Genomic DNA, 23,308 nt, shown 5'->3' on the forward strand with positions numbered 1-23,308 from the left:
TGTGTGACTTTTTTTTCTTATTTATGCACTGTCAGATATAATTGCCTTCTTCCATCCCTCCTACTCCCTCATTCATCCAGCCATTGGCTCTCTTAAGTTGAACATTTTCCAGTACTCTTCAAAGTTTAAACACTGCATTTTTTTAAAAAAAGAATTAATTCTTATTGCTTAGACTTTTTATTAGCTAAATGAAGAGGCTCATACAGGTAGGGTACTTGTCGAAGCAGAATATTTTACTTCATCTCGCAGTGCTAATCCTGGGAAGTTGTCCCGTCTAGCTGCATATTCCTCAACATTGGCCAGCCCTGGTACTACACAGCAGCTCAGAGCACTGCGGTATATACTCATGTCATGAGCATCATACCACTCATCGGTCTTTTCATCATAGCACTCAACATTAAAGGTGGTGGTAAAACCATTAAAGCCACCCACCACAAACAAGAGGTCATCCACCACCTCGATGCCAAAATTGCTACGAGGATTAAACATAGTGGGGATTGTGCGCCAAGTGTTAGCCACAGGGCTGTAGGCTTCAGCACTCCTAAGTCGATTAGCTCCATCAAAGCCACCTACCTGTGGATAGCAAAAGAAACACGGTTGACTGCTAACCATTGATTCTGTTCACTGAGGAAGCCCTTGTTGGGGGTACCAGTGATCTCATAACTCCCTCTTCCATTATCTTCCATGAAAAAAAGCTTTTCAGCCGGGTGCGGTGGCTCACGCCTGTAATCCCAACACTCTGGGAGGCCGAGGCGGGTGGATCACAAAGTCAGGAGATCGAGACCATCTGGGCTAACACGGTGAAACCCTGTCTCCACTAAAAATACAAAAAATTAGCTGGGCATGGTGGCGGGTGCCGGTAGTCCCAGCTGCTCGGGAGGCTGAGGCAGGAGAATGGCATGAACCCGGGAGGCAGAGCTTGCAGTGAGCCGAGATCCTGCCACTGCAGTACGGCCTGGGCAACAGAGCGAGACTCCATCTCAAAAAAAAAAAAAAAAAGCTTTTCAAATACTTACCAATAGTAGCATAAACCCATTTACTAATACAAAATCTAGGGGTAATGTGTTTTTTGTGTGTGTGTGTGGTACTAGATAAACTTACCGCATATACATGTTCTCCATAAGCAATCACGCCTATTCCACTCCTCCTGCTTCTCATGGGTGCTATGACTGTCCACTGATTACTTTCAGTGTTATACACTTCTGCTGTGAACAGGCACTCGTTTCCATTAAACCCACCACATATGTAGACCTGTGTGAAGAGTTCCAAGATTATTAAAATTCCCACTCTAGGGAGTAGAAAGAAAGGATATGTGTGTGGTGGTAGTGGGCACTTAATTCCAGTCTGTACAGTCTGAATTTCTTTTTTTTGTATGTGCATGCATTGCTTTTTATTTATTTTTTAGAGACAGAGTCTCGCTCTGTCACCCAGGCTGGAGTCCAGTTGTGCCATCTCTGCTCACTCCGCCTCCCGGGTTCTAACAATTCTCCTGCCTCAGCATCTGGAGTAGCTGGGACTACAGGCGCACACTGCCACACTCCGCTAATTTTTTGTATTTTAGTAGAGACGAGGTTTCACCGTGTTGTCCAGGCTGGTCTCGAACTCCTGAGTTAAGGCAATCCACCCCTCTCAGCCTCCCAAAGTGCTAGGATTACAGGCATGATACACTGTGCCCAGCCTATTTATTTTTATTTTTTGAGATGGAGTCTCACTCTGTTGCCTGGGCTGGAGTGCAGTGGAGCTATCCCGGCTCACTACAACCTCCACCTCCTGAGTAGCTGAAATTACAGGTGTGTGCCACTGTGCCTGGCTAATTTTTGTATTTTTAGTAGAGACCGGGTTTCACCATGTTGGCCAGGTTGGTCTCAAACTCCTGACCTCAAGTGATCCGCCCACCTTGGCCTCCCAAAGTGCTGAGATTACAAACACAAGACACTGGGCCCTGCCACATTACACATTACTTTTTTTTTTTTTTGGAGACGGAATCTTGCTCTGTCATCAGGCTGGAGTGCAGTGGCGCAATCTTGGAGCACTGCAACCTCTGCCCGCTGCAGCCTCCGCCTCCTAGGTTCAAGTGATTCTCCGCCTCAGCCTCCTGAGTAGCTGGGACTACAGGCGCCTGCCACCACACCCGGCTAATTTTTTGTATTTTTAGTAGAGACAGGGTTTCACCATGTTAGCCAGGATGGTCTCAATCTCCTGACCTTGTGATCCTCCCGCCTCGGCTTGCCAAAGTGCTGGGATTACAGGCGTGAGTCACCGAGCCCAGCCTGCATTACTTTTTTTTTCTTTTTTCTTTTGAGATGGAGTCTTGCACTGTCGCCTGGGCTGGAGTGAAATGGCGCCATCTTGGCTCACTGAAATCCTCTGCCTCCGGGGTTCAAGCGATTCTCCTGCCTCAGCCTCCCGAGTAGGTGGGATTACAGGTGCCCGCCACCAGGCCTGGCTAATTTTTTGTATTTTTAGTAGAGACAGGGTTTCACTATGTTGGCCAGGCTGGTCTTGAACTCCTGACCTAGTGATCTGCTTGCCTCGGCCTCCCAAAGTGCTGGGATTACGGGCTTGAGCCACCGTGCCCGGCTTTGCATTACTTTTCAATAAACAACATAAAAGACAGTTGCAACTAGTCACCTTGTCAATTGAAGAAAGAATGAGTACTCCAAAGTGAATACTGCCACTGCGTCTTCCATCCACCCCAAAAAAGAGCAGTATCATTTCTGGGCTTGTACTTTGCATCCACATCTTCCCCTCCCACCCTGGTCCTTTACCTTCCCATAAAGTGTTGTGGCGCTTGCATCACTCCTCTGTTCGTGCATGGGGGCGATGAGTGTCCATTGATTGGTCTCTGGCTCATAACGTTCAGCAGTGTTTAGACGCACGTAGCCATCAAATCCTCCCATGGCATAAATAAAATTGCCGAGGACTGTCACACTGACATAGCAACGTCTGGAGTGCATCGGGGCCACCTGATGCCAAGTTTTCTTGACTGGGTCAAAACGCTTAACACTATTGAAATAGTCTACACTATCAAACCCCCCAATGATATACACATAGCCTTTCAAATAGGCTGCCCCATGGTAGGCACGGGGACTCTCTTCCTCACAAGTAACATTCACCCATCTGTCTGCCCGAGCGTCATATGCCTCAATGGCATTGGTGGGGCTCCCACCACTCCAGCCACCAATTGCAAAGAGGATGGCATAGGGCAAGCGGGGTCTGGTGAGTGGGTTGGTGAAATCAGAACTAGAGGGTCCATTCATGTTGAGGTCATACATGGCCTTTAGGGCATTAATGATGACTGGTTTGCATTCCTCACTGTCTTTGACATAGTCATTCATCTTAACATTGTTCATGAAGTACTCAGCATGCATTAGGGCCAGGCGAACCTAAGAAGCAAACGCAGAAAGTCATTCAGGTGACGTGAGAGTGCCAGGAAATCCCACATCCTTAACTCCCATTTTACAATCTGCCTTTGAATTGCTGCAAATATTTTGGTTTGTTTTTGAAATGTATAAGTCACAGTTTAAATAGTCGATTTTGAGGCTCACACCATAATCCCAGCACTTTGGGAGGCCGAAGCAGGTGGATCACTTGAGGCCAGGAGTTTGAGACCAGCCTGGCAACATAGCAAGACCCTGTCTCTACTAAAAATACAAAAATTGGGGCCAGGCGAAGTGGCTCACGACCGTAATCCCAGCACTTTGGGAGGCCGAGATGGGCGGATCACCTGAGGTCAGGAGTTCTAGACCAGGCTAGCCGACATGGCAAAACTCCATCTCTACTAAAAATACAAAAATTAGCTGAGTGTGGTGGCACGCACCTGTAATCCCAACTACTCAGGAAGCTGAGGCAAGAGAATCGCTTGAGCCAGGGAGGCAGAGGTTGCAGTGAGCCGAGATCACCCTACTGCACTCCAGCCTGGGCCACAGAGCAAGACTCCGTCTCAAAAAAAACCAAAAAAACAAAAAAAACAAAAATCAGGCTGAGTGCAGTGGCTCATGCCTGCAATCCCAACATTTTGGGAGGCCGAGGTGGGCAGATCACTTGAGGTCAGGCATTTGACACCAGCCTGGTCAACATGGTGAAACCCCCATCTCTACTAAAAATACAAAAATTAGCTGGGCGTGGTGGCAGGTGCCTATAATCCCAGCTACTCAGGAGGCTGAGGCAGGAGACTCGCTTGAACTGGGGAGGTGGAGGTTGCAGTGAGCCGAGATCGTGCTACCACACTCCAGCCTGGGCAACAGAGCTAGACTCCAACTCAAAAAAAAAGAAAAAAAAAATTAGCCAGGCATGGTGCCGCGTGCCTGTAGTCCCAGCTACTCTGAAGGCTAAGGTGTGAGAATTGCTTGAACCCAGGAGGTGGAGGTTGCAGTGAGCTGTGATCACACCACAGCTCTCCAGCCTGGGTAACAGAGTGAGACTTGTCTCAAAATAAATAAATAGTTGTCAGCCGGGTGCTAGCTCACACCTGTAATCCCAGCACTTTGGGAGGCCGAGGCAGGCGGATCACGAGGTCAGGAGATCAAGACCATCCTGGCTAACACGGTGAAACCCCGTCTCTACTAAAAATACAAAGTTAGCCGGCCGTGGTGGCGGGTGCCTGTAGTCCCAGCTACTGGGGAGCCTGAGGCAGGAGAATGGCGTGAACCTGGAAGGCAGAGGTTGCAGTGAGCCGCGATCGCATCACTGCACTCCAGCCTGGGCAACAGTGAGACTCCTTCTCAAAATAAATAAATAAATAATAAATATTTATTTACTATTTATTTATGGGGAGGTGATATATACATTTGGAAGCTGAGAATGAGCTAGATAGAAGGCACCTCAAGTGGCCAGAGAGCAATCCCATTCCTTGGTCAGTGGTCAGTACTATTAGACCAAGAAAAACCATGGTAATTGTTCAGTAATTGAGTATGTCTTAATATGTAAAATAACGCTTATTAGCACCAACTGACAACAATTGTGTGCAATACTTAAGATTTTTTTTTTGTTTTTTGTTAATTTGAGACCAAGTCTCTCTCTGTCGCCCAGCTGGAGTGCAATGGTACGATCTGGGCTCACTGCAGCCTCCGCCTCCTGAGTTCAAGTTATTCTCCTGCCTCAGATTCCCGAGTAGCTGGGATTACAGGCATGCACCACCATACCCAGCTAATTTTTGTATTTTCGGTAGAGAGTGTTCTGCTATGTTGGCCAGGCTGGTCTTGAACTCCTGACCTCAGGTGATCCACCTGCCTCCGCCTCCCAAAGTGCTAGGATTAAAGACATGAGCCACTGTGCCAGCCATGATTTCTAATTCAACTTCTACCTTGGGTATGGAGAAATTCATAGAAAGGAAAAAAGCTGAAAGGAATTTCAGCCCTTTAGAATTTTTTTTTTTTTTTTGAGACAGGGTCTCGCTGTATTGCCCAGGCTGGACTGCAGTGAGGTGATCACAGCACACTGCAGCCTTGACCTCCCAGGCTCAAGCAGTCCTCCCATTTCAGCCTTCCACCCAGTAGCTGGAACTGCAGGCATGCACCACCAAGCCTGGTTAATTTTTAAATTTTATAATTTTTTTTTCTTTTTTTTTTGAGATGGAGTCTTGTTCTGTCACCCAGGCTTGAGTGCAGTGGCATGATCTCAGCTCACTGCAACCTCCGCCTCCTAGGTTCAAGCGATTCTCCTGCCTCAGCCTCTTGAGTAGCTTGGATTACAGGCACCCACCATCATGCCCAGCTAATTTTTGTATTTTTAGCAGAGATGGGGTTTCACCATGTTGGCCAGGCTGGTCTCGAACTCCTGACCTCAGGTAATCCGCCCACCTCGGCCAAAGTGCTGGGATTACAGGCTTGAGCCACTGCACCTGGCCAAATTTTATACTTTTTAAATTTTATAACCTATGTTGCCCAGGCTGGCCTCAAACTCTGGGCTCAAGTGATTCTCCACCTCGGCCTCCCAAAGTGAGCCACCACACCCCACCTAGAATTATTTTGAAGGCTCTCTTCTTCCCCCACCACCAGGAAGGATTTTGGTCAAAGAATATAACTTAGGTAAAAAGAACTAGTAATGCCAAGGGAAAAGACAGTTGCAAAATTCCAGAGAATAGTAGATGCCTTCTATCTAAGGACATGTAAATACAGCCTTGGGATCTGTCATATGTCTGAATTTTGCTTTTAGGACAATCTCTCTGTGATAAATGAATCAAGAGTGAATACTGACCTTAGGAAGCAAAATTGAAATGTGCTGCTTTCTATTTTGGGGGTCATGAGAAATCCACTTTAAAATGGCCTCAAATACAGCATCTTCCTGTTTGACATTGAGCTCATCTTTCTCAATGATATCCTTAAGTTCAGTGACCGAGAGCTCTAAAAATTCTGCCGAGACTTTCACCATCTCCTCAAAGTTGTGCAGTATGAACATGTAGGCCTTCTGCCTCAGCTCAGGACAGTAGTAGTAGTCCGTGAACTTACAGATGCCGATACAATTATCCAAGCACAGCTCTGACTTGAGGAACTCGCAGCAACCCCTGACGATACCCATGATGTTAAACTGGTCTGCAGCAGCAAGCAGTTTCTCCACATTGTCCGGTGTGATAGGCACGGTCCGGGTGTATGCATACTCAATGATTAGCTTCATCATGTCGGGAGAAATGCCAGGGATGTTGTATACCTTCTTTTCAGTGTTGTTCCAGCCACTTGTAAACAAAGCTCTGGAAAAAAGAAAGAAACTAGCAGCCACGGAAACATTTCTCTCCTGTTAGGTGAGTACATTGGAAATGGTCTGAGAAAGTGGGGTGCAGGCATGTGCTATATACAGTGGACAAGAAGAACACCTTTCCAAGAACTCTGACTTTGGTCACTCTTACCTTGTGGATGGAGAAATTAAGATCTAGAACTGAGAGTAAGACCCAGGTCTCTTGGGCCAGGCGTGGTGGCTCACGCCTATAATCCCAGCACTTTGGGAGGCCGAAGCGGGTGGATCATGAGGTCAGGAGTTCAAGACCAGCCTGGCCAACGTGGTGAAACCCCATCTCTACTAAAAATACAAAAATTAGCTGGGCATGGTGGCACATGCCTGTAGTCCCAGCTACTTGGGAGGCTGAGGCAGGAGAATCGCTTAAACCTGGGAGGCGGAGGTTGCAGTGAGCCAAGATCATGACACTACACTCCAGCCTGGGGGACACAGTGAGACTCTGTCTGAAAAAATAGAAATAAAATGGCCACTCACTGCTTTTTATCTTCCTTTTCTTATTTTCCCAGGCATTTATGATGATTTGATATGCATTTTACTCATTTAATGCCTGTTTCCCCATCCAGGGGGTAAACTTCATGAGAACAGGAATGCTTCTCTTTTTATTAATTGTTTTCTTTTCTTTTTTTCTTTTTTTTTTTGGAAACAGGGTCTTGCTCTGTCGCCCAGGGTAGAGTGCAATGACATGATCTTGGCTCACTGCAACCTCCAACTCCAGAGTGCAAGCAATTTTCCTGCCTCAGCCTCTTGAGTAGCTGGGATTATAGGCGTGTGCCACCACGCTCAGCTGATTTTTGTATTTTTTAGTAGAGATGCGATTTCACCATGTTGGCCAGGCTGGTTTCATCATATTGGTCAGGCTTGTCTCACACTCCTGACCTCAGGTGATCTGCCTGCCTCGGCCTCCCAAAGTGCTGGGATTACACGGGTGAGCCACCATGCCCGGCTTTTGCTTCCTTTTTCTAAGAGGTTTAAGAAAATGTGGTCTTAGAAATCAAATTCTTCCTCTAGAGCAGGGGTCTGCAAACCTATGGACTCTGTCCAAATTTGGCCCACCTCTTGTTTTCATGCTGCCCACAAATTAAGAATGATTTTTACATTTTAAATGGCTGGAGGAAAAAATCTTTTTTTTTTTTTTGAGATGGAGTCTCGCTCTGTCACCCAGGCTGGAGTGCAGTGGCTTGATCTTGGCTCAGTGCAACCTCTGCCTCCCAGGTTCAAGCAATTCTCTGCCTCAGCCTCCCGAGTAGCTGGGATTATAGGCGCCCACTACCATGCCCGGCTTTTTGTATTTTTAGTAGAAATGGGATTTCACCATCTTGGCCAGGCTGGTCTTGAATTCCTGATCTCATGATCCACCCACCTCAGCCTCCCAAATTATTGGGATTCCAGGCGTGAGCCACTGCACCCCGCTGGTTGGGGGAAAAAAATCAAAAGAATATTCTGTGACACCTGAAAATTATAATACATTTAAATTTCAGTGTCCATAAATAATCTTATTGGAATACAGCCACACCCATTCATTTAGTATTGTCTAAGGCTGCTTTTGCGGTATAAAAACAGAGTAGTTGCAACAGACTGTGTGGCCTGCAAAAACCTAAAACAATTACTATTTGGTCTGTTTCTGGACTCAGCTGAGCGCGTTGGCTCACGCCTGTAATCCCAGCACTCTGGGAGGCTGAGGCAGGCGGATCACCTGAAGTCAGGAGTTCAAGACCAGCCTGGCCAAAATAGTGAAACCTGTAACCCCAGCTACTCGGGAGGCTGAGGCAGGAGAATTGCTTGAACTTGGGAGGCGGAGGTTGCAGTGAGCAGAGATCATGCCATTGCACTCCAGCCTGGGTGACAAGAACAAAACTCCATTTCAAAAAAAAAAAGAAAAATTAGCCAGATGTGGTGGCACACAGCTGTAATCCCAGATATTCGGGAGGCTGAGGCAGGAGAATCGCTTGAACCTGAGAGGTGGAGGTTGCAGTGAGCTGAGATTGTGCCACTGCACTCCAGCCTGGGTGACAGAGCAAGACTCCATCTCAAAAAAATAAAAATAAAAAATAAATTGTGGACTCTGCTCTGTGGTCTACCTGAATGAGAAGTTTTAGCAACAGGTAGGACACATTGATCATATCTTCATTGGAATTGATTACTCAAACATTTTCAGCTCATGAACAAAATAGCCCTTCTACCTCCTGGGTTACAATGGTTTTAGCCCAAACTCCCTTTTTCTTCTGATATTTCCTGGGTATTTCCCCCTCATCTCCCTTCCCATCCCCTTAATCCTTGTTAATTTATCACCCTGTTTGAAATGGTCTCTATTGGGATAGGGGTACAGGGGGGTCCCTGAAGTGGCATTGTCATCTGAAATCCAGTAGGGATGTCCAACCTTCCCAAAGGTTGGTTTGGGTGAGAATCAAAGATTAAAGCACCTGGCCCACCAATAGTTGGTTGAAATCCAGTTGAAAAATCAGATCTTAAAGGCTGGGTGCAGTGGCTCATGCCTGTAATCCCAGCACTTTGGGAGACCAAGGTGGGTGGATCACGAAGTCAGGTGTTCGAGACCAGACTGACCAACATGGTGAAACCCCGTCTCTACTAAAAACACAAAAATTAGCTGGGCATGGTGGCGGGAGCCTGTAATTCCAGCTACTCGGGAGGCTGAGACAGAAGAATCGCTTGAGCCTGGGAGGCAGCAGTTGCAGTGAGCCGAGATCACGCCACTGCATTCCAGCCTGGGGGACAAAGCGAGACTCCATCTTAAAAAAAGAAAAATTGTATCTTGCCAGGTGCGGTGGCTAATGCCTGTAATCCTAGCACTTTAGGAGGTCAAGACGGGCAGATCACCTGAGGTCAGGAGTTTGAGACCAGCCTGAGCGACATGGCAAAACCCTGTCTCTACTAAAAATACAAAAATTAGCCGGGCGTGGTGTCAGGCGCCTGTAATCCCAGCTACTTGAGAGGCTGAGGTGGGAGAATGGATTGAACTGGGGAGGCGGAGTTTGCAGTGAGCCGAGATGGCGCCATTGCACTCCAGCCTGGGTAACAGAGTGAGACTCATCTCAAAAAAAAAAAGACAAAAATCAGATCTCTCAAGAGCAAAAGGAAAAACAAAACAAAACAAAACAAACAAAAAAAAAAAAAAAAAAAAAAGAGAAAAAAGGCCCTGACCCTAGTCATGCCTCTTCAGAAGGCAAAGGAGCCAGGCAGGAGCTCCTGCCTGGCCCAGAGTTGGCCAGGCACAGTGGTAATCCCAGCACTTTGGGAGACTGAGGCAGGAGGATCGCTTTGGGCCAGGAGTTCAAGACCAGCCTGGGCAACATAGCGAGACTCCCTCTCTACAGAACATTTCAAAAGTAGCCGGACGTAGCGGCATGTGCCTGTAGACCTAGCTACTTGGGAGGCTGGAGTAGGTGGATTGTTTGAGCCCAGCAGTTGAAGGCTGCAGTGAGCCATGATTGCATCACTACACTCCAGCCTGGGTGAAAGAATGAGAGCTTATCTCTAAAAAAAAATTTTTTTTTTAATTTTTAAGGAGCCCAGAGCTTTGACAGTGTCCCTAAAGTTAAGGTGATGGGGTGGGAAACAGAAAATGGATCAAAGTGTCTCAAAATGAGCCCAATTACCCCTTTGGCTGAATTTGGCAACCCTGTTATACCTAAAGTAGGAACTGCAGCTACAGAGGATGTTCTTATGGGCACTGAACTCAAAGCCATTGACCTTGATGACCACGTCGCAGAGCTTGCCCTCTAGTCTAAGCTCGTTGAAGATCTCACAGGCCATCGCACTCATCTTCCTCTCCATGTGAGGCTGGTGGAAACGTGTGGAGGCCGCTGCGCTCTCCATCTCCATGGCACCCTGGGACAGCGGAGAGAGGCTGCTTTCCTAGGGTGTCGGGGAGGGTTGTGGGGGGCCCCTTTAGCCAGCTGTCGCTCCTTTTCCCTACTACATCTTTTGTATAGGGTCTATCAGGCAACCCAAGTTCCAGAATCCTGGCCCTGCAGTGAGATCACACAGGATTGTGCTCTCAGGTTCTGGAACTGCCTCCTGGACTTGTCCTCTTCCTTCTCCCCTCCTTACCACCCCACTTAGGCTGAAAACCACCTCACACCTCCTTCTGTGTCCTTGAACCCAAAACAGAACCATGACCACTAGCACCATCTGAGTGTTTATTGATTCCAGCTCCTGTTACTCACCTGATACAGGTCTCTATCCCTGGAGCATTCATCTACCTTCCACAGCCCAACACTTGGCTCCCTAGACACCGAACTCAAGGAAATCCAAGTCAGTTGAGGCTGAAGGGAGAAGTAAAACTGATTAAATTTCTTTCTTAGGCCGGGCGCAGTGGCTCACACCTGTAATCCCAGCACGAGGTGGGTGGATCACAAGGTCAAGAGATCAAGGCCATCCTGGCCAACATGGTGAAACCTCGTCTCTACTAAAAATACAAAAATTAGCTGGGCGTGGTGGCACATGCCTGTAGTCCCAGCTACTTGGGAGGCTGAGGCAGGAGAATCGCTTCAACCCAGGAGATGGAGGTTGTAGTGAGCTGAGATCGCTCCACTGCACTCCAGCCTGGCGACAGAGTGAGACTCCATCTCAAAAAAAAAAATCTTTCTTTTTCTAGGGACGGGTCTCGCTCTCTCACCCAGGCTGGAGTGCAGTGGTGTGATCATAACTCACTACAGCCTCGACCTCCTGGGCTTAAGTGATCCTCCCACCTCAGCCTCCTGAATAGCTGGGACTACAAGTGCTCCGCACCGTGCCCAGCCAACGCTGATGACATTTCAGAAAGCTGTCCCGGGTCTCCCAGCCCGCTGGATGGGTTAGTCACTCAGTTTCTTCTGGAATGAGGAATGGCCTAGTTAACAGAGCCCTTTCTGGGTGATTAACAGAATTCAGTTTATGGCTCCTTCATCTCTCCTCCCATCCAGCCGTGTGGTTTTTCTGTTTTTGTTTCTGAGACAGGGTGTCATCTGTCACCCAGGGTGGAGTGCAGTGGTATGATCTCGGCCTACTGGAGCCTGGATCTCCCGGGCTCAAGTGATCCTCGTGCCTCAGCCTCCCGAGTAGCTGGGACTACAACAGGTGCGTGTCACCATGCCCGGCTAATTTTTGTATTTTTTGTAGAGACAGGGTTTCGTCATATTGCCCAGGCTGGTCTCGAACTCTTCGGCTCAAGCGATCCTCCTGCCTCGGCCTCTCAAAGTCCTGGGATTACAGGTATGGGCCACCGCGCCCAGCCCCAGTCATGTTTTTGTCACAAACTTTCAGCCTGGAAATGACCACGCTTGGCAAGGCTTTTCCTCCACAAAGAGTGGCAGAACCCTACCTACCCACGTAACCCCAACACCTTGGGACCTTCACCCTGCTCTTCACAATAAATAGAACCCTCCTCCAGTTTGCCTAGCGCACCCGGCAAACCCACCCGGATCGCGGCCATCTCCGGGACCACTCGATTCTCGGCCCCACCCACGCCCCGCCCCGCCCCGCCCCCGGCCCCACCAACCCCCTCCCGGGCTCCAGGCGGGAGGCGACGCCTGCGCAGTGCGGTCGCGGGGCTGTCGTTGTCCCGCGAGCCGCCGACCAGGCCTCGAACGGGATGGCAGAGGAGGTGAGGAGGGAGGAAGCGTCCGGAGTGGGGCGGGCCCGGACTCCGACCCCCGGGGCGCTTCGAGCCCCCTAGCTGGTCACCGAGGCACCGCCGCTTCACCCAGGCCGGTAGCCGCCCCCTCGCGCACCCCGGCCCCGCCTCACACGCGCGCCCGAGCGAGCCCCGGGCTCCCCTCGGGCCCAGCGCGGCGCAGGGGTCAGTGGTTCTCTCGGGTCTCGGGACAGGTGAGCACCCTGATGAAGGCCACGGTCCTGATGCGGCAGCCTGGGCGGGTGCAGGAGATCGTGGGCGCCCTCCGCAAGGGCGGCGGAGACCGGTTACAGGTACCTCTGGGGCGTGCGGGGGCCGGCCGGGCTGGGGGCGGCTGGAGAGGCTTCCTGCCCATTGGGCCTTCCCGCTTTGCTCTGCCGCGGACCCCTCCTAGCTCTCTGCCCCAAGAAATGGCCGGGAGCTTGAAGGAGAGCGGGTTGGTTCGCCTGTGCTAAAACCCAAATTTCAGATTTCTCAATATGGTCATGCTGCTTCCTCTAATTGGACAGAAGGCGCCCACACCAGTACCTAGGGCCTTATCCTCCCCAAGCCAGCGGCTCCCCAGTAAGTTGAAGATGTCCAGATGGGCCGTAATGGTAGAGATCTCTTAGGAAGGACCTGATATTGAAGGAGTCAGAGGGGTCCTGAGTATTCACCCTTGCCCCTACACTAGGAGACTGCGTTTTCCTCAGGGTTAACGGGTACTAATTAGGATCACTTCCCCTCTATCCCTCTGTGTCACTCGGTAACTCCCCTAGGGCTTTGCCTACATCCTGGCCACTGAGCTGTATTGATTTCCATAATCATCCCCCAGGCTGAGGCAGGGCCACACTAGAATTCTGGTGCCTATTTAGGCATCATCTCTCTTTTGCCTTATAGGTGATTTCTGATTTTGACATGACCTTGAGCAGGTTTGCATATAATGGAAAGCGATGCCCTTCTTCTTACAGTAAGTCACATTCTAGCTTCCCTTGTTGAGCTTGACAAGACGATGGGTTCTAAGGGACAAGGAAAAGGAGTTTTCTCTTTTTCCAGATATTCTGGATAATAGCAAGATCATCAGTGAGGAGTGTCGGAAAGAGGTGGGTTGCTCCCGTCCTTTGCTCAGAAATGGTTGTCATTTGCTACTTCAAATGGTTCCTGATTGGAACCAAAGATTCCAGTATAGAGACCTTAGAAAATTAATTTTTAAAAACTTGTTGTTTTGCTAAGGAGGGTCTAGTTTTAATACATTAAGACAGCTTTTCCTTACTGGCCAGGACATATGATGATTAATGGTTGGAAATGGACATTATACTTACTGTTGGCTATAGAGTTTACAAGAGATGTGAACATTCTGGAGGTTCAGCAACTTACCCAGGGTCATACAGCCAAATGGCAGAGCTTGTTTGTTTGTTTTGAGACAGGGTCTCACTCTATCACCCAGGCTAGAGTGCAATGGCTTGATCTTTGTTCACTGCAGCCTTGACCTCCTAGGCTCAAGTGATCCTCCCGCCTCAGCCCTACTGAGTAGCTGGAACTACAAGCATGTAACATTACACCTAGCTAATTTTAAAAATTTTTTGTAGAGATGGGGTCTCACTATGTTGCCTAGGTTGGTCTTGAACTCCTGAGCTCAAGCAATCCTCCTTCCTCAGCCTCCCCAAAGTGCTGGGCTTATAGGCATGAGCTACCACACCTGGCCTTTTTAAAAGAAAATTTAAAATTTATATTCTTCTGTTGGGTTCTAGTGTGTGTGTGTGTGTGTGTGTGTGTGTGTGTGTGTGTGTATTTTTTTTTTTTGAGACAGAGTCTTGCTCTATTACCCAGGCTGGAGTGGCATAATCTCAGCTCACTGCAACCTGGGTTCAAGCAATTCTCATGCCTCAGCCTCTCGAGTAGCTGGGATTACCGGCATGCATCACCATGCCCGGCTAATTTTTGTATTTTTAGTAGAGACGAGGTTTCTCCATGTTGGTCAGGCTGATCTCGAACTCCCAACCTCAGGTGATCCGCCCGCCTTGGCCTCCCAAAGTGCTGAGATTACAGGCGTGAGCCATCTTGCCCAGCCTGATTTTTAGAGAAAGGTTCTCACTCCAAAAAAACACACAGATTGAGAATCTTAATACATTTCAGAAGTTTTCTGCCTTTGTTACTATGTCATCTTTCATTTAATCTTCTTTTGAACAGATGGACAGGGATTCCATTTGATCTTGTAATGTTCCTGAGAATCATGCATGTATTAAAATTCTTTACTTGGTCAATTCTCATTTTTACTAGGCACTGTTACGGACTGGTTCTGTGTAACACATGATCCCTGGAACAGCCCCTTTAGAGTGTCAAAGTCTTGGCACATAGAAGGAAACCTTAGAGGAAACACACATAGATGCTGTGCATTCACATGATATTGACACTTTTGACGGAATTGTCCACCAACATGCTGTGTCCCAAAGTACAGTCTTCTAGTTATATTTCATTTTTTTTGCCATATCTGTATATCACCTTTACTAAATCTTTCTCTAAATTGGCCTGCTTTTAAAAATTGTAATTAACTTATAAAGAAACAGGCCGGGTGTGGTGGTTCACGCCTGTAATCCCAGCATTTCTGGGAGGCCGAGGCGGGCAGATCGGTTGAGGTCAGGAGATCGAGACCAGCCTGGACAACATGGCGAAACCCTGTCTCTACTAAAAATACAAAAAATTAGCTGGGCGTAGTGGTGCATGCCTGTAATCCCAGCTACTCGGGAGGCTGAGGCAGAAGAATTGCTCGAACCCGGGAGGCGGAGGTTGCAGTGAGCCGAGATTGCGCCACTGTACTCCAGCCTGGGCAACAGAGTGAGACTTTGTCTCAAAAAAAAAAAAAAAAAAATTGTACATGAAAATGAATCCAAAACTTCTGAGTTGAAAAGCGCTTCTCCATGAATTCCCTAAAGTTTTCTTACCTATCACCTGAGAAAGTGGACCACATTCTGGGAAACACAGCATTAAGTAAGTTCTTACTGGTTAAGCCCTGAAAATTGAGCTAATTAATAACAGCAAAAAAATCTTAGTACCCTTCTTCTCTGATAGTAAAATCTCATATTGCTGACTTTTAGACCTCACTCTCAGGGTGAGTACAAAGGAATGACCAGCTCTGTGGATCCAGGTGCTCCCTGGACTTCACCAAATGGGTAAAAATGTGAGTGTATTGAGCGATTATGTTGGAAGATAATATGAGAAGAGAAACTTAGGTCTTATAAATGACATGTCCCCAAAGGAAAACTTGAAGAAAATTTCATGTAACACTCTCTTAGATGAAGTTGCATCTTCTTTTTATTTGAGACACAGTTTTACTCTGTGGTCCAGGCTGGAGTGCAGTGGTGTGATCTCGTCTTGGCTCACTGCAACCTCCGCCTCCTGGGTTCAAACGATTCTCATTTTTCAGCCTCCTGAGTAGCTGGGATTAAAGGCGCATGCCACTACGCTGGCTAATTTTTGTATTTTTTAGTAGAGACAGGGTTTCGCCATGTTGGCCAGGCCGGACTTGAACTCCTGACCTCAAGTGATCCACCTGCCTCAGCCTCCTAAAGCACTGGGATTGCAGGTGTGAGCCACCGCCCCTGGCCATGAAGTTGCCTCTTCTAGGTGACTTTTTTCTCGTACTAAGCTGTAGGACGTTGCTGGGAAGAACTTGATATGGACTAATGGCCTTTCTCCCCATTTGGATATCCCAGCTCACAGCGCTCCTTCACCGCTATTACCCAATTGAGATCGACCCACACCGGACCGTCAAGGAGAAGCTACCTCATATGGTGGAATGGTGAGTGATGGTGGTGGAGAAAAGCTTCTGGGCCCTTGAGATGGAGTAGGCTGGGAGGGGCATATTTTTCCAGACCCTTGATGAGATGACAGGCTCCCTTACTTCACTGAGGGCTTAATTTAATGCTATTAGTCCAGCTATTGGAACCAACTTTTCAGATGAACCCAGGGCTTTTTGTGGCTGCTGCTAGAGTGGAGACCCTCAGAGAATCCTTGGAATAAGTTAAAGACGCTTGGTGTCGGGGGATAAGTGCTTTGCGGAAGTGACTTTTAGTCTGTTTTGTGCTGCTGTCACAGAATAACAGACTAGGTGATTTATATATTTTTTCTATTTTTTGAGACAGAGTCTTGCTCTGTTGCCCAGGCTGGAGTCTGATGGCATGATCGTGGCTCCCTGCAGCCTCAACCGCCTGGGCTGAAGAGATTCTCCCACCTCAGCTTCCCAAGTAGCTGGTACTATAGGCACGTGCCACTGTGCCTGGCTCATTTTTTCTATTTTTTGTAGAGATGGGGTCTCACCATGTTACCCAGGCTATTTTCAACTCCTGAGCTCAAGCAATCCTCCCACTTCGGCCTCCCAAAGTCTTGGGGTTACAGGCATGAGCCACTGCACCCAGCCTAGACTGGGTAATTTATAATGAATAGCAATTTATTGGCACACAGTTCTGGAAGCAGGGAAGTCCAATATCAAAGGACTGGCTGGCATTTGGCGAGGGCCTTCTTGCTGCATTATCTCATTGTGGAAGGGCAAAGAGAGTAGGGGAGAGAGAAAGAGAAAGAGAGTTCTTTTTATAAGGGATCTGTGATAATGACATTAATCCATTCATGAGGATGGTGCCGCCATGACACCTCCCATTAGGCCCCATCTCTCAACACCTCCACACTGGGGATCAAGTTTCCAACACATTCAAACCACAGCAATCATCATCACTGGACAGAGCCCCAGTTCTCCAGATAGAGGGTTCACGGAGGAAGGGATTCAGAAGAGTGCCGACTTCAGCAGTCAGCTTGCCCAGCACTTGTCTCTGTTGGGTTGCTTTTCTCATCCTCTTCCTTTTTTCGTTTTTTTTTTTTTTTTGAGATGGAGTCTCGCTCTGTCACCCAGGCTGGAGTGCACTGGCCCCGATCTTGGCTCACTGCAACCTCCCCCTCCTGGGTTCAAGTGATTCTCCAGCCTCAGCCTCCCAAGTAGCTGGGACTACAGGCGTGCACCACCATGCCCAGCTAATTTTTGTATTTTTAGCGGAGACAGGGTTTCACCATGCTGGCCAGGCTGGTCTCAAACTCCTGATCTCAGGTGATCCACCCACCTTGACCTCCCAAAGTGCTGGGATTATAGGCATGAACCACTGTGCCCGGCCACCCTCTTCCTTTTAAGGGCAGCTAACGTAAGGATGAGGCCTCTGTCGGCAATGCTGTCAGAGGGTACTTGGCTCTGTAAAGGGAAAGGGTGAGTTATTTACTTCAGTGATTTGAATTTGGGGTTTTCTGGGGTGTCTGTTTCTAGGTGGACCAAAGCGCACAATCTCCTATGTCAGCAGAAGATTCAGAAGTTTCAGATAGCCCAGGTGGTTAGAGAGTCCAATGCAATGCTCAGGTAAGCGTCTTGCTCTGGAAAACATTTCTATCAGACTATTTAGAATGTTTTGTTCAAAAAAAGGAGGCGGGGGAAGAGTAGAGAGCAGTTAGTTGCTTAAAGGACCGGAAGGGACATGGCACTATGAACAACTGATGTGATACAGCTAAAGCATTTCTTACCCTTGCTGGGAAACATTCAGCAGGTAGTGGATGTAGTACAAAATGGCCAGGGCACTATCTCTGAGAAGAAACCAAGTCTAGCTCTTCTTTCTTTCTCTCTCCTTCTCTTGTCTTCTCTTCTCTTCTCTTCTCAAGACGGAATCTCGCTCTGTCGCCAGGCTGGAGTGCAGTGGCGTAATCTCAGCTCACTGCAACCTCCACCTCCTGGGTTCAAGCGATTCTCCTGCCTCAGCCTCCCGAGTAAGCTGGGATTACAGGTGCCCGCCACCACACCCGGCTAATTTTTGTATTTTTAGTAGAGACAGGGTTTCACCGTGTTGGCCAGATGGTCTCAATCTCTTGACCTTGTGATCCGCCCACCTCGGCCTTCCAAAGTGCTGGGATTACAGGCGCGAGCCACCGCGCCCAGCCAAGTCTAGCTCATTTTTCACAATGGTAAAAGACTTTTGGGGTCTCTCTGGTGACTGGTGTTCTCATGGTGACTGGGAGTTGGCTAGGCTGGGACGCTTGATCGTTGGCAGCCTTCACTGAACAGCTGTCTCTGCTGGAGATTTCTTTTCTGGAGGAAAGAAATCCTCATAAAGGAAGGAGTGACATGGGTGCCTGCCCTCAAGGTTGTGCATCCTAATTGGGGAGATTGGCTAGCTCCTGAAAAGTCAAGACAGTGGAGATGTGTGACCCAGTAAGTGCCGGGGTGGGAGTGTTTGTACCCTAGTGAAGGTGCCCAGGTTAGCTTCCTGGTTGTATGGACAGCAACAGAAAACATATGCCTACCTTCCACCACAACAGCATCTCTCCCAGGTAAGTACCCCAGAGGAATGAGGGCATGTAGCCACTATAAGACATGCACAGGGTATTCATGGCAGCTGTATCCATAACAGCTGAAATCTGGAAATCTCTCAACTGTCTATCAAGGAGAAGCTGGGTAGATAAATTGTGGCATATTTATATGGTGGAATAATGCTGCATAGCAGTGACAAAGAATAAACTCATTACATGCAAAATATAGATAAACTACATAGGATTATATTGAACAAAATAAGCCAGGCACAAGAGTACATTGTGTATGAGTCTATTTATATGAAGTTCAAGGACAGGCAAAGCTAATCAATGGGAGGGATGATATTGACTGGGAGAGATCACGAGGGAGCCTCAAGCTAGTTAGTTACATGGGTGTATACATATGTCAAAATTAACTGAGCTGAGCACTTAGGATTAGCACACTTTAACCGCTTATTGAATATATCGTATGCTCTATTTTATTTATTTATTTTTTGAGATGGAGTCTCGTTCTCTTGCCCAGGCTGGAGTGCAGTGGCGCGATCTCGCCTCATGCCTGTAATCCCAGCACTTTGGGAGGCCAGGGTGGGTGGGTTGCTTGAGCCTAGGAGTTCGAGACCAGCCTGGGCAACAGAGGAAAACCCCATCTTTACAAAACATAAAAAAATTAGCCAGGTGTGGTGGCATGCACCTGTGGTCTCAGCTACTTGGGAGGTTGAGGCGAGTGGATCACTTGAACTCGGGAGGTCGAGGTCGCAGTGAACTGTGATTGTGCCACTGCCCTCCAGCCTGGGCAACAGAGCAAGACCCTGTCTCACAAAAAACCCAAAAAACAACCCAAATAGGAAACAAAGAACAGCAGTAGAGGCAGTGCCATTTCAGAATTCCTCCATCTCTTTTCAGGGAGGGATATAAGACCTTCTTCAACACACTCTACCATAACAACATTCCCCTTTTCATCTTTTCTGCGGGCATTGGTGATATCCTGGAAGAAATTATCCGACAGATGAAAGTGTTCCACCCCAACATCCACATCGTGTCTAACTACATGGATTTTAATGAAGATGTGAGCCAAATCCTGTTTGGGCTGGGAAAGGACGAGGGGTGGGGACCACCAGCCAGGGCAGTTAACTCTGCATGAACCCTAACCTGGGGAAGAAGGGGAGGGAAGCCACTCTAGCTTCTTCACCCTCAGGCAGTTGTTTATGGGTTACTTTTTGGCCAGGCGCGGTGGCTCAGACCTGTAATCCCAGCACTTTGGGAGGCCGAGGCGGGCGGATCACTTGAGGTCAGGAGTTTGAGACCAGCCTGGCCAACATGGTGAAAGTCCATCTGTACTAAAAATACAGAAATAAGCCGGGCGTGGTGGTGTGTGGCTGTAATCCCAGCTCCTTCGAGGCTGAGGCAGGAGAATTGCCTGAACCCAGGAGGCAGAGGTTGCAGTGAGCCAAGATCACACCACTGCACTCCATCCTGGGTGACAGAGTAAGACTCTGTCTTCAGAAAAAAACAAAAACAAAACAACTTTCAAAGGATCCTCTCTCTTTGGTGTTTGCCTGACAGTCAACTCTCTGCCCTGGGGTACCTAATTTATGGGCCTGCCCTGCCCTATGTCACTGTCATATTATGTGCCATTCTGGGTCCTAAAGGGCTTGGGCTTTGATTTGTTTTTCCCAAGCCAGAGGTGGGCTGCTCCAACTCATCCATGTTCTGACTTTTTTCCCCATAAAACTGATGGTTGGAATTTTCATCATGTTGACCTGCAGTGAGGATGTGGCCCGCAGCTGAGCACTAGCACATGTGTAACCTGAGTGGCATTTATATCACAGCTTCGTGCATCCACCAGAACAGATGATCTGCAATATTGGGTGGCTCCTGTTCATTTAAACTAGGAGTTACAAACTTATGCTGTAAAAGGCCCTGTCGTCGATATTTAGGCTTTGTGGGCTGTGGCATCACTGTTGCAACTGCCCAACTTTGCCTTTATAGCACAAAAAAGCAGCCATAGGCATCATGTAAACAAATGAGTTTGGCTGTATCCCAATACAACTTTATTTACAAAAGCAGGCCAAGTCTGGCCCACGGGCCGTAGTTTAGGCTACAGTGAAGTTTTGGCACTATCTATCACTTTTGGGATTCCCTTTTCTCTGTGACAGAGACAGTGGAGAGCTGGTGCCACATGGGTCCCTGCAGCCCTTCCATCTGTCTCTTGTCTTCATTATTTAGGGTTTTCTCCAGGGATTTAAGGGCCAGCTCATACACACATACAACAAGAACAGCTCTGCGTGTGAGAATTCTGGTTACTTCCAGCAACTTGAGGGCAAAACCAATGTCATCCTGCTGGGAGACTCTATCGGGGACCTCACCATGGCCGATGGGGTTCCTGGTGTGCAGAACATTCTCAAAATTGGCTTCCTGAATGACAAGGTGGGTAGAGGACCAGGGCTGCTTCTCTTCATGGCTTTCTTCTCTTTGAATGCCCATTAACAAATGCCTTTGAACACATTCTCTTTTTTTATTTCTATTTTTATTTTATTTTATTTATTTTTTTTTTTGAGACGGGGTCTCACTCTGTCGCCCAGGCTGGAGTGCAGTGGCATGATCTCAGCTCATTGCAAGCTCCGCCTCCTGGGTTCACGGGAGCCTCTGGCTCCCAAGTAGCTGGGACTACAGGCACCCGCCACCACTCCCGGCTGATTTTTTGTATTTTTAGTAGAGACGGGGTTTCACCATGTTAGCCAGGATGGTCTCGATCTCCTGACCTCGTGATCCGCCTGCCTTGGCCTCCAAAAGTGCTGGGATTACAGGCATAAGCCACTGCACCCAGCTTTTTTTTCTTTTTTTTTTTTTTTGAGATAGAGTCTCACTCTGTTCCGCAGGCTACAGTGCAGTGGGGCCATCTTGGCTTACTGCAACTTCCACCTCCCAGGTTCAAGTGATTCTTCTGCCTCAGGCAGCTGAGTAGCTGGGACTACAGGCATGTGCCACCACACCTGGTTCATTTTGTATTTTTAGTAGAGACGGGGTTTCTCCACGTTGGTCACGCTGGTCTCGAACTCCCGACCTCAGGTGATCTGCCTGCCTCAGTCTCCCGAAGTGCTGGGATTATAGGCGTGATCCACCACGCCCAGCCTAAATAAAATAAATAAAATTTATTTTATTTTATTTATTTATTTTGAGATGGAATCTCACTCTGTCCCCTAGTGGAGTGCAGTGGCATGATCTCGGCTCCCTGCAACCTCCACCTCCTGGGTGAGCTGAGATTGCGCCACTGCACTCCAGTCTGGGTGACAGAGCGAGGCTCCATCTCAAAAAAAAAAAAAAAAAAAAAGGGTCGTGGTCAGGTGCGGTGGCTCATGCCTGTAACCCCCCCACTTTGGGAGGCCAGGGCAGGGGGATCACTTGAGGCCAGCCTGGGCAACATAGTGAGACCCTGTCTCAACAACAGCAACAACAATTAGCTGGGTGTGGTTAGCATGCCTGTAGTTCTAGTTACTCAGGAGGCTGAGGCAGGAAGATCACTTGAGTCCAGGAGGTTGAAGCTGCAGTGAGCCAAGATTATGCCACTGCACTTCAGCCTACACAGCAGAGTGAGATCCTATCTCAAAAATGGAAGAAAGAAAGAAAGAAATTCAGTCCAGATGGATTAGAGGCAACATCTGTTTTTTTTGTTTTTTTTTTTTTTTTTTTTTTTTTTTGAGACAGGGCCTCACTCTGTCACCTAGGCTGGAGTGTCATGGCTCAATCTTGGCTCACTGTAGCCTTAATTTCCTGGGCTCAAGTGATCCTTTCTGCCTCAGTCTCCCGAGTAGCTGGGACTACAGGCACCCACCCCCATGCCCGGCCAATTTTTGTAGAGATGGGCTTTTGCCATGTTGCCTGGGCTGGTCTCAAACTCTTGGGCTCAGATGATCCTTCTGCCTCAGCCTCCCAAAGTGGCAACTCTGGTTTTTTGTTTTTATTCCTTGTTACTGTCCTTTTGTATTGACCCAAGGGTTAATTGTGATAGCCCACGCCCATCCCTCGTCTGTCTCCAAAGGGTAGGCCCGGTAACCTTGAACTCCTTTGGCTCTCAAAAGGGAGCTGGGAGTTGCTGCTTGAATGCTCTCCTCCCCAGCCCCAGGGGCTTTGAGAGTGAGCTACGGAGGGCAGGGCATTTGGGGACCCTCTGGCTTCTGCCTCTCATTCCGGGCAGGTGGAGGAGCGGCGGGAGCGCTACATGGACTCCTATGACATCGTGCTGGAGAAGGACGAGACTCTGGATGTGGTCAACGGGCTACTGCAGCACATCCTGTGCCAGGGGGTCCAGCTGGAGATGCAAGGTCCCTGAAGGCGCAGGCTCCAGCCCGGCCTGCAGGCCGTGGTGAGGAGGGGCGCCTCCCCAGAGTCCGCTCCCCCGTGAACACAGAGCAGAGGCCAGGGTGGCCAGCAGTGGCTGGGTCCTTCCGCGCCCCTCCGTCCTCCTTTCCCTGAGCACCTTCATCACCAGAGGCTTGAAGGAACCCCGCCATGTGGCAGGGCACAGGCACTGTTCCTGGTGAACCTTGGACCACAGCATGTCAGTGCTCTAGGGATTGTCTACTCCAGGGATTTTCTTCAAAATTTTTAAACATGGGAAGTTCAAACAAA

At 48.5% G+C, this 23,308-nt stretch overlaps 2 protein-coding genes across 7 annotated transcripts; one reads left to right on the top strand and one right to left on the bottom strand.

Moving 5' to 3' along the window:
* Positions 1-158: 158 nt before the first annotated feature.
* Positions 159-12,483, bottom strand: KLHL10 (kelch like family member 10). 4 transcript variants are annotated; one of them, XM_016931799.3, is made up of 7 exons: positions 12,230-12,471; positions 10,917-11,015; positions 10,379-10,578; positions 6,199-6,688; positions 2,769-3,386; positions 1,102-1,251; positions 159-573 (listed from the first exon to the last, which is right to left on the bottom strand). In XM_016931799.3, the coding sequence occupies exons 3-7, from the start codon at positions 10,570-10,572 to the stop codon at positions 199-201; spliced, it is 1,827 nt and encodes a 608-aa protein (XP_016787288.1). In that variant the 5' UTR covers positions 10,573-10,578; positions 10,917-11,015; positions 12,230-12,471; the 3' UTR covers positions 159-198. The 4 variants fall into 4 exon arrangements, with proteins under 4 accessions (XP_016787288.1, XP_001167701.3, XP_063654650.1 ...); XM_001167701.5 differs by lacking the exon at positions 12,230-12,471 and adding an exon at positions 12,149-12,217; XM_063798580.1 differs by lacking the exon at positions 10,379-10,578 and having other exon boundaries at positions 12,230-12,483.
* NT5C3B (5'-nucleotidase, cytosolic IIIB) lies at positions 12,232-23,308 on the top strand. Of its 3 annotated transcripts, XM_063798585.1 has the most exons (10): positions 12,245-12,334; positions 12,559-12,657; positions 12,834-12,928; positions 13,244-13,313; positions 13,400-13,446; positions 16,057-16,142; positions 17,649-17,738; positions 19,583-19,745; positions 20,906-21,106; positions 22,875-23,308. In XM_063798585.1, exons 4-10 carry the CDS (start codon positions 13,262-13,264, stop codon positions 23,007-23,009), a joined length of 774 nt encoding a protein of 257 aa, XP_063654655.1. In that variant the 5' UTR covers positions 12,245-12,334; positions 12,559-12,657; positions 12,834-12,928; positions 13,244-13,261; the 3' UTR covers positions 23,010-23,308. The 3 variants fall into 3 exon arrangements, with proteins under 3 accessions (XP_001167609.3, XP_016787304.2, XP_063654655.1); XM_001167609.7 differs by lacking the exon at positions 12,834-12,928 and having other exon boundaries at positions 12,232-12,334; XM_016931815.3 differs by lacking the exons at positions 12,834-12,928; positions 13,244-13,313; positions 13,400-13,446 and having other exon boundaries at positions 12,232-12,334.

This window comes from Pan troglodytes, chromosome 19 (assembly GCF_028858775.2).
Source record: "Pan troglodytes isolate AG18354 chromosome 19, NHGRI_mPanTro3-v2.0_pri, whole genome shotgun sequence".
NCBI lineage: Eukaryota > Metazoa > Chordata > Mammalia > Primates > Hominidae > Pan > Pan troglodytes.

Coding starts and splice junctions, on each gene's coding strand:
- NT5C3B (XM_001167609.7), top strand. Junction 12,658..13,243: donor GCGGCGGAGACCGGTTACAG/GTACCTCTGGGG, acceptor TTTGCCTTATAG/GTGATTTCTGATTTTGACAT. Junction 17,739..19,582: donor GAGTCCAATGCAATGCTCAG/GTAAGCGTCTTG, acceptor ATCTCTTTTCAG/GGAGGGATATAAGACCTTCT.
- KLHL10 (XM_001167701.5), bottom strand. Junction 10,579..10,916: donor GGGATAGAGACCTGTATCAG/GTGAGTAACAGG, acceptor CCGCTGTCCCAG/GGTGCCATGGAGATGGAGAG. Junction 3,387..6,198: donor TTTCAATTTTGCTTCCTAAG/GTCAGTATTCAC, acceptor TTTGCTTCTTAG/GTTCGCCTGGCCCTAATGCA.